The sequence below is a fragment of the Brachyhypopomus gauderio genome, chromosome 7, assembly GCF_052324685.1.
Source record: "Brachyhypopomus gauderio isolate BG-103 chromosome 7, BGAUD_0.2, whole genome shotgun sequence".
Lineage (NCBI taxonomy): Eukaryota > Metazoa > Chordata > Actinopteri > Gymnotiformes > Hypopomidae > Brachyhypopomus > Brachyhypopomus gauderio.
Genome location: NC_135217.1, coordinates 13,215,984 through 13,225,031, shown reverse-complemented (window position 1 = coordinate 13,225,031; position 9,048 = coordinate 13,215,984). Strand labels below are relative to the sequence as shown.

At 48.9% G+C, this 9,048-nt stretch overlaps 1 protein-coding gene across 1 annotated transcript; it reads right to left on the bottom strand.

Moving 5' to 3' along the window:
- Nucleotides 1–889: 889 nt before the first annotated feature.
- LOC143518938 (ubiquitin carboxyl-terminal hydrolase 2-like) lies at nucleotides 890–8,816 on the bottom strand. The gene is made up of 12 exons (XM_077011868.1): nucleotides 8,221–8,816; nucleotides 4,931–4,981; nucleotides 4,716–4,839; nucleotides 4,492–4,603; nucleotides 4,262–4,372; nucleotides 3,992–4,056; nucleotides 3,629–3,732; nucleotides 3,453–3,530; nucleotides 3,240–3,318; nucleotides 2,948–3,055; nucleotides 2,632–2,752; nucleotides 890–2,068 (listed from the first exon to the last, which is right to left on the bottom strand). Exons 1-12 carry the CDS (start codon nucleotides 8,377–8,379, stop codon nucleotides 1,984–1,986), a joined length of 1,197 nt encoding a protein of 398 aa, XP_076867983.1. The 5' UTR covers nucleotides 8,380–8,816; the 3' UTR covers nucleotides 890–1,983.
- Nucleotides 8,817–9,048: the final 232 nt, after the last annotated feature.

The window sequence follows — 9,048 nt, the reverse complement described above, 5'->3', positions numbered from 1 at the left end:
ACTCCATTAAATCTGCATAACCGGATACCTAGAAGGACTTTACACCGCTTATAGCTCAGCTATTTCCTCACTATATTAACTCACCATGGGTAATGTATTTTAAAAATGACAAAATGGTGAACTGAACTAGATGACGTTTAACGTCATTCTTGTTCTTCCACCGCTGTAGAGAAGGAAAAGTTTGAGTTCAGTTCACTGATATCTTTTAACTGTCAGTGGTTGAAACCGTCAGAAGTAATGCCTAACAAAACCAACAGTCAACAAAAGACAACACACTTTCACAGGGATTGAATGTGCACATCCCCTCAGTGTCTGGGCGTGGTTCCACCGGCTCTGGTCCATTACTGCTGGATGTTGTACTCTGAATTCACATCACCCGTTGTGCCAGAAACCTGTACACCGTGTACATTGTGTTAACATTTCCTGGCGCTATATTTTATATATACACCCTTATAAATACACATTTGTGCACTTGTACTTGTACTAGATACGCTATATATGTCCGTAAGTGTGTTTTTGTTTGTGTAAACAAACACGGTACCTAAACAAGTACCTAAACATAAATCACCTGCAGATTTCATGAAAGACGCCATTGGAAACATGGAGAAATTTTATACAAAACTTGTAAATCAAATAACTTCTGAGCACGAAGAACCGCCTTTAGCGTCACGATAGGTGTATCTTATAGATCCCACACAAGACCATGTGTACAGTACGGACATATTGGCCCTTATCTGTATGCCCGAGGACGCAGTAGCTCCCCCCTGTGGTAGCTTTTATATTAGTCAGACTATGGACGGGTCTGCAAATTGAATTAGAATAAACACCTAAGATGAAGTAAAAAAAAAGAAAAAAATATGAAGAGAGAGACACCAAAAAGCTGGAGAAGTTAAAGTTATTTCATTTATTTACATTGAACTATCTGACTTTGTAAAAAGTCAAAAGGTACTTGTTATGCAGATCCCCATGAAGGGGATTATTCGCCTGTATGAAGCACGCGATTCTCTTGTATGAATCACATGACTTTCAGTCCTCTGAAACCTCTCCATATAAACAGACCTGGCTGCCTCACCACAACTCGGGTTCATACATTCACTACTCGCACTTCATAAATAAAAATATATGCAGTCACATACGCACACACGCATACACACATAGAAACAATAAAATGGACACACAGACATACCACCAGGTGGCTTATTGTGCTGTGAAAGCTCTTTTCCAAATTAAGCTGAATGCCATGGTAGAAAAAAATTAATCCAGTAGATAAACCAGTTCTTTTTTTGCCTGCAAAGTGCCTGCAAAGCTGCATGTAGCATCTCTCCACCAGGGGGCGACAAATATTTCCTTGGTCATAAAGTTTTGAGGTCAAACTGCGACCCACTTTCAAAAACCCAAGTGTAAAACATAAAACCCTCTGAATGATAATAAATTAATGCATGTTGTCGTGGTGACCGCCTGCAGAAGAGAGCTCCAGGTTAATAGTGCATAGAGATTTTTGACATCTGTCTGCACGCTCACGTGCAAACACACACCACCCATGCACACACCCACACACACTCGTACAGTCCCACTCAGTTATGAGAGGTAGTGTTCCAGTTTCTCTTTGTTTATCCCCAACCCTTAAACAGCAGCAATCTCCATGTGGCATAATACAGGATGGGGAAGCCCTTACATGGATGCTCTCTCTGGGCCGTGTCTCAAAATCAAGTCCCAGGCTTCTGAGAAATTAGCAGGCCTAAACCTTTAATCTGACTACATGTTGAGTCATTTGTCCATGACCTCGCGTTTGAAACAGTCTCAGTACGGGGCTCAGAGCACAGGCCTCCACTGAAGCTCCCTCCCAGGATGAGGCCCGCGGGCAGGCACCCGTAGGCCCAGGACCTGGCGCTGGTCCCCAGGGCTGTAGTGTCCTTTAGCAGCCAACGGCTGTAGCCAAGTCCCAGGCATCAGGGTCCTCACACAGGCCGAGATGGGGCCCGTTTACATGCGCGAGCAGTTGGCAAGCTCATAGAACAGCACGTAGGCGTCACTGCTCCGCACCTGGCTGGATGACATGGGGCTCACCCTGAGAGAGGGAGGGAGGGAGAGAGAGATTGCAAGAAAGGCACAGGGAGGGAGGGAAGTAGGGAGAGGGAGAAAGAGGGGGGGAGAGGTAAGTGATCTGCAGATGTAGAAATGCTTACAATACAGCATCAAATTGAGCTTATGCTTGCTAATGTTCCCCATATGCAAATGGTCTGTGAAACCCTATAATAACTACACATTATATACATATAAATATGTGGCATAGAACAAGAAAATTTATGTTAAACAAATTTTAAGCAGTTACTTAACATACATCTGTCCTTAAAAATCATGCATACGGCAACCTGTAAGATCTGTGTGTCAAATTTAAAGTAATTGCCGTAAATAGGACACACATCAAAAACATTAACGTATAATTAAAAATGCGTGATGATCGTTTGCAACCTTCTGCATATGGGCGAGCTTGGACCACAACATTTAAGTTTCTGTCACATGAGACACTACACAGCAGCAGGCCAAGTAGGACACATTGTCCTTGGAGAGACACCTGCTGGGCACAGTGGCGAGCGATGACATCATGGCCCGGGTTCCTGCAGCACTTACCGGGAGTCGTTGTAGGTGTACCACTCCCCCGTGGAAGGGTTACGGCAGTACGCCGTGTAGTGGCCGCCTAGAGTGGTGCCCGTGTGGTTGGACACGGCGTACAGGTTGTAGATGGCGTTCACTACAGAGGGAAAGGACAGAGAGAGAGGGAGGGAGAGAGAGAGAGAGGGAGGGAGAAGGGGAGGAGAGTCAAGTTAGTGGGTAGAATATAATTCCTGAAGGTTTGTTTGTAGACTGGGGTTAGTAAATGACAAGGTGCTCTGTCACGGGCAATTAAGGCTGGTGGGGGTTCAAACTGGAAGGCGGCGTTACTTACCACTGTTGTCCGCGGCGAACTGGCGCAGGTCCAGATCTCTGATGGGAAAGTTGACGAAGGTGGACAGTTTAGCGGTCTTTACTCGGGCCTCTGAGAAACGTTTCAGATCTGAGCCAGACGAAGAGTCAAGGGCAGACACAAACAAAGGCGCGCGCACACACACACGTTTGTACACACACACACACACACACACACACACACACACACACACACACTATACTTATACTATGGAGGACCACCTCGCTGGCTGGCAGCTTGGGCCTGGTTAGCAGAGTGTGTTTAGGAAGGATACGGAGCACAAGCACTTTGGGGAATTTCTGGATGGTGAATTTCTTCGTACATTTACGCTTGGCTTTACATCTTTGGCATGTCTGTGAGAAGTAGATTAGAGAGGGGAAAGGTTATTACACCAGGAACACATATGTGTAGTACATGCATGTATGTGGTAGAATTGTGCACCCGCACGCACAAACACACACACAAACATACAATCTCAAGCACTTACTGGTTTCTCATTCCCATCTAGTACATCTTCCTTCGTGAAAAGCCGGAGGCAGTCAATCAGATTAACCTCTCCTGAGCTCTGTAGAAGAAAAACACTGCAGTTACAGGTCAGCCCCAACACATACAGCACGGGAGGCTTGTGTGTGTGTGTGTCTGTTTATGTGTGTGTGTGAGCACCTTGGCGATTGGCAGAGACAGGTCCCAGAAAGGATCGAACACGGTCGAGCAGAAGCCACACTCACTGCAGGTCAGACAACTTTTCAGCTGACCCACAAACAGATCTGTGGGACAAAACACAGGCCTAGTGAGTTACTCACACACACACACAGAACTCCTGACACAGTCACACATCAATATACACAAACATGCACCCTAACACACACAACTAGACACATACACACACTTACTGATATACACATGCACACACACGGGGGCATACACACATGTATACATACACACACACACACACACACACACACACACACACACACACACACACACACACACACACACACGTGTTCATGCAGAAGGCTCACTTACCCACTACTTTACTGTCTTCTCTCTCCAGGTACTTATTCCACATTCTCTTGGCTTTCTCGTCATCCCTGTTAGCGCGCGCACACACACACACAAACTGCCATGAGGCTTCAGACAGCATGTGGCTCTTGGGTTTGAGGCGTGTTTTTGACTTGTTTGAGGCATGTTTACGGTATGGATATGCGGTATTTATGGTGCTTTTATGTGGTGTTTACGGTGCGAGTGTGCTGTGTTCACAGCTTCTTTGAGGTGTAAGGTGGTGCGGGTGCTTACGAGAGGTGATCAAAGTCCTCGACAGGTGTCCGGGCCCTCACCGAGCCCCGGTTCACCTCGTTATGGAGGCCGTCAAGAAGGAAACGAAGGAACTCCTGGGCATCCTGTTGACTGGAGGAGAGAGAGAGAGAGAGAGAGAGAGACATTAAGCATTAGATGGTTAATGACTCTTTTCTGCGTAAGCAAGGCGAGTGGAGGGAGTGTGAGACGCAGGGTCTGCTGGAACTCACCTGTAGCCCATGAAGCGCGGTGCGTATTTCTGCACCTGCGTCTTGAAGTCCGAGGGGCTCACGGCCTCGTTGCTCGCCGATGTCCACAGGGTCTGCGTCAGCTTGGCGAACTCTGAAACGCCCAGCATGCAAATTGTGTTGAGAGGAGGAAGCGCGGGGAAAACACAGCCCGTCCCCGCCCTATCCAGTACAGCCCCGCCCCCTGGGGCAGGAGAGAGCCTCACCCTCCATGAGAGCTGCCTTGGCCCGACAGTTGTTGTTCAGGTCGGTGCGGTGGGTGTTGCGCAGACAGTAGTCGCGCAGATCGTGCGTGTTGCTGAGGCACTGCAGGATGGAGTTCATGAAACACTGTGGGAAGAACAAGTCGGTGTGAGTGGGTGACGCCACACGTAAGCAACGCTGGCGATGGAGGGGGGGGGGGGGGGGGGGGGATACTCACAGTGTTGCCTAGGTTCCGCAGACCCACCAGGCCCTGAGCGTTCTTGGAGTTCTGAGAGAGAGAGAGAGAGAGAGAGAGAGAGAGAGAGAGAGAGAGAGAGAGAGAGAGTGTGAGTATGTTTAGTAGGTAGGCTGAGATAAACAAACCTACAAATGCTCTGGCAGCAGTGGACAGCCGACACTAGCAAATCTGGCATGTCCACGTCACTCTGCGGGAGTACGAGGGACAAAGCACAAAACCAGCAGGACCACAGATGTTAGGAAGGTCTCAGCATAAATGAATAGTACTGCATAAATGGTATAAAAGAGTGTAAGTCAAAGGGAACATAAAATAGCTTCATGATGACAAGTTATTGGAGTGGTGCTAAACAGGCAGCAGTGGATGTGATGCTGACGGGGGTTTGTGCAGGGGGGGAGGGACTCAGATTTCTCTGAACAGCATGTGGGCAGATTTGGAAACCCCTGCTGCTCAGAACGCCTCCTCGGCAAACAGGCTCCATCTGCCAGGCCAACGGGGCGGCACGACGAAACAACAGCAGCATTAGAGCAGGGCCCTCCAGCGCAGAGACTCTCCCCACGTTTTCTCGGGGGAGGGCGACAGCTCGACGGGTCACGTGAGCGAGGCACACAAAACGGAGACCTGATGTGGACGACAAGCTTATCTTTTCACACACGCTTGCGCACACACACCGGCCCCTACGCCGTCGCACCGCCTCACTGCACTGTCAGCTCCTGGAAAAAAAAAGCCCTCATGTGTCACCTGTCACGCCATGACATCATGGCGGTGTCTGTGACAGGCGCAGACTAAGTGCCAGTCACAGCATGTGTGCCTGCCGACGAGATCTAGGACAACCTGGAGCTGCTTTAGGAAAGCAACAATGCAGCAGTGTAGGTCAGCGTAAAGTGAGTGGGGCAGGTTCGGTGCTGAGTGCAGGGGAGACAGGGCAGCTCTGGGGCCCCACAGGGCAGCTCTGGGGCCCACAGGGCAGCTCTGGGCCCCACAGGGCAGCTCTGGGGGCCCCAGGGCCTCGTCCAGCACACCACCCCCCTCCTGAAGGTAGGCAGTAGCCACCTGGTAAACACTAATGTTCTTCTTAACACATCTGCAACCTGTTGTGCACATACGCGTAGACATGAACGCGTGCATTATCCTGTATACCTTTCAGACAGGATAATCTGATGCAGATTAACCGGTGTGATGCTGGAGTTAAATATACTCCTGCTGAATTTCCATTGGGTCCTGTATGGATGAATCCACTACTGATGAGTGAGTCTACTGTGTGGTCATGAGTGTGAGTCACTCCGTACAATCAGTAGGCGAGGCTTGAGGCCCTCACACCTCTACAGTAATCAGATGCCTCGCCACTGATCTCACACTCACACGCAAACTCCATTATGGTGAGCTGACGAGCATTTCGCTGTTCATCACCCCAGGGTGTGTGTGTGTGTGTGTGTGTGGGCCTCTCCTCCCTGTTAGGTCACCCGCCGGTTCTCACGCCCACCACTGAAATAGATCCGGCTGTGACACTGGCCAATCAGTGGTAGTGGGCGGGCATATAAGCCCCATCTCTCACTGGGCGGGGACAAGGAGAGCGGCTGGCGAGGCCGATTGGCAAAATCCTAGAAGTTCATTGGTTGGCAGGAGTTGAAAGAAAGCAAGGAGGAACACTGTGTGCCTAACCTTAGATTCTGGAACATGTCACAGGCTCAGGTACCAGCAAAAGAGGGCTTATGGTGCCAGCAGGCTTCACACACACACACACACACACACACACACACACACACACACACACACACACAGTGGTGCTCTTTCTCCCTCTCATATGCACACACCCTGTGCTGACTACCCAAGTACTCATCACACTGTATCTTGATGCCTGGTAGTTTACCTCAATTGCAGAATTACATGATCTCTCTCTCTCTCTCTCTCTCTCTCTCTCTCTCTCTGACACTCACACACAGAATCAACTGTTCTGTACCGAAGTAAAACAAATCAATACCAACTAGTACATATATATATAATCCCACTATCTCACATACGCACAATCATCCAATCATCCATGAGCGGCTTCAAAATTGCCAAAGCACAATCCTTAGTTAGCACAGAGAGCACTAAGTTCGTGGAAGTCCTGCAGAACACAGCCCTCAGCGGTTCCAGCCACATGACTCCGGTGTCTTATCGCACACTGATTAAGCACATTCCTGCACAAGTGGTCAAGATTATGCAACAGACTAAACTTTTTGTTCCGACCATATGGGAAAGCGCTGTAACCTTTTGTGTAACCTTTAACTTTTCATAAGTACAGACACAAAGGTACAGCGAGTAATTGCCACGCGGACGCTGATAAAGCGTCCAATCAAAGACCAAATCTTAGAAGAGGGTAGATAAAGCGCGCGCTGTGACCAGGTCGCGCGGATAAATCCCGGTCACGTGCTCGCTGAAATAACCTTTGGTTCTAACGGGTATTTGGACGTCGGCCAGGTTCATCCGATATACTACAGATCACTTGAAGTGCAGTGTGCTGTAAAACCCGATTTTGTTACGGAACAGACATGTGCCAAGTTCTAACTCTCCTCGGTGCTTAGAGGGTCAAAACACCAATCACAATCATCCAGTAATTACGCATTAACCACTCATCTTACTGTAGAAATGAGAAGGGGTTTAAATTAAAAAGGCTCGTGCGTCATTTGCCAACGCCACAGTGCATCTACCCGTCTGGTGCAACTTTTTGACTGTTGTATTACTGATGTATGCGCTAGATGGCGTCAGCCGCACGAGCCCAAACTGTACAGTTAAGGTCAAGCGCTCCCCAGTCTTAATATGTCTAGTCCAAGTCAATCAGGCTGTCGGTTCAAACAGGTCCTTTACCCAGTAACGAAACAGCGTTTAGGGGGCTCCTAATAAAACCGCACGTCTCACGGAAAACACTCGTAATAGTTGCTTCACAACTGTGTGCAATTTCTGTGCTCACAACTCTGAAAAGGATTTCTGTGCGATGATTGCCACGGCAGTTGCTAGTCATAGCGAGGCATGTAATAAACGCCTTGCAGATCTGAGTTATGTAGCCTACAACATTTCAACATTGAAACGTCAACACAAACACGTGGAGGGGAAACAAATCAAACAAACACTAACAATTAAGAATTTGATGTAAACATTTCACATCAAAGGCTGAGAGAAAATGCACAATGCGCGTGCAAGCCAGTAGACAACGCACAGCCATTACTATGACAGTCCATCAGTTATTACTCCCAGGCTTGCGGTCACTAAGGCGGTCGTTTGAGGCTCACCTTCGCTTGGTTGATGAGAAGTCCTAAAAACGTAGATACAAGCATAGACCGCGACATGGGCGGACTTTTCCTGCGCGTGTCCTGCTTGATGAAGGGGAACGCGGCGGCCGGGGGCTCCTCCGGTACGGTCACCGTGTACGACTGTCGCAGACTCGGCATAACCACGACGGAGTGTAAGAGCTGATGAATATAAACAGTGCTGAAGCGCGTCGCCCCTCTTAATCTATGAGATTAACTTCGTCTGGGCAGCAGGTCCACACTATTCCAGTTGTTATTGTTTTGGTGAATATCTTCTGCACGTAGCAGTCTTTCTGGCAGATGCAGTCCGTCGGTCTAGTCCTATAATGACGCTTCGGTTACTTTCCGTGATCGGTGAATGTCCTTGATCCAGAGGCAGTTTAATACTGGCGAACAAACAAACTCGATCACGCTGAATGCATGAGAAAATAAATAATGTAAAAAAAGAAAGATGTGAAATATCACGTGCGGAGATTATCTACGGAACGGTCCTTGTGCAGTTTGGTCAGGTTATGCTGTTATGCTGGTGCTCAGGAGCCGCTCCGCAGTGCTCAGACGGCAGTCGAGCAATGATGGAAAAGTCGGCGCTCATTTGGGTTTTAGCAGCGCGCGCGCACGCCCCCTCCGCGAGGACAGACGTCACGCCTCGTCTGACGCGGCCCTGACGTCAGCCGGTGGAGGACGAGCCCTTCTCACGTTCACCTCCAGGACCAGCGCGGCCGAGGGGAGAACTTATTATCTTTTAACGGGGATGCGTTCAGCCCGCTCCCCCCAGATCACAACACACGGTTCTCGTGTGGTTTAGTCCAT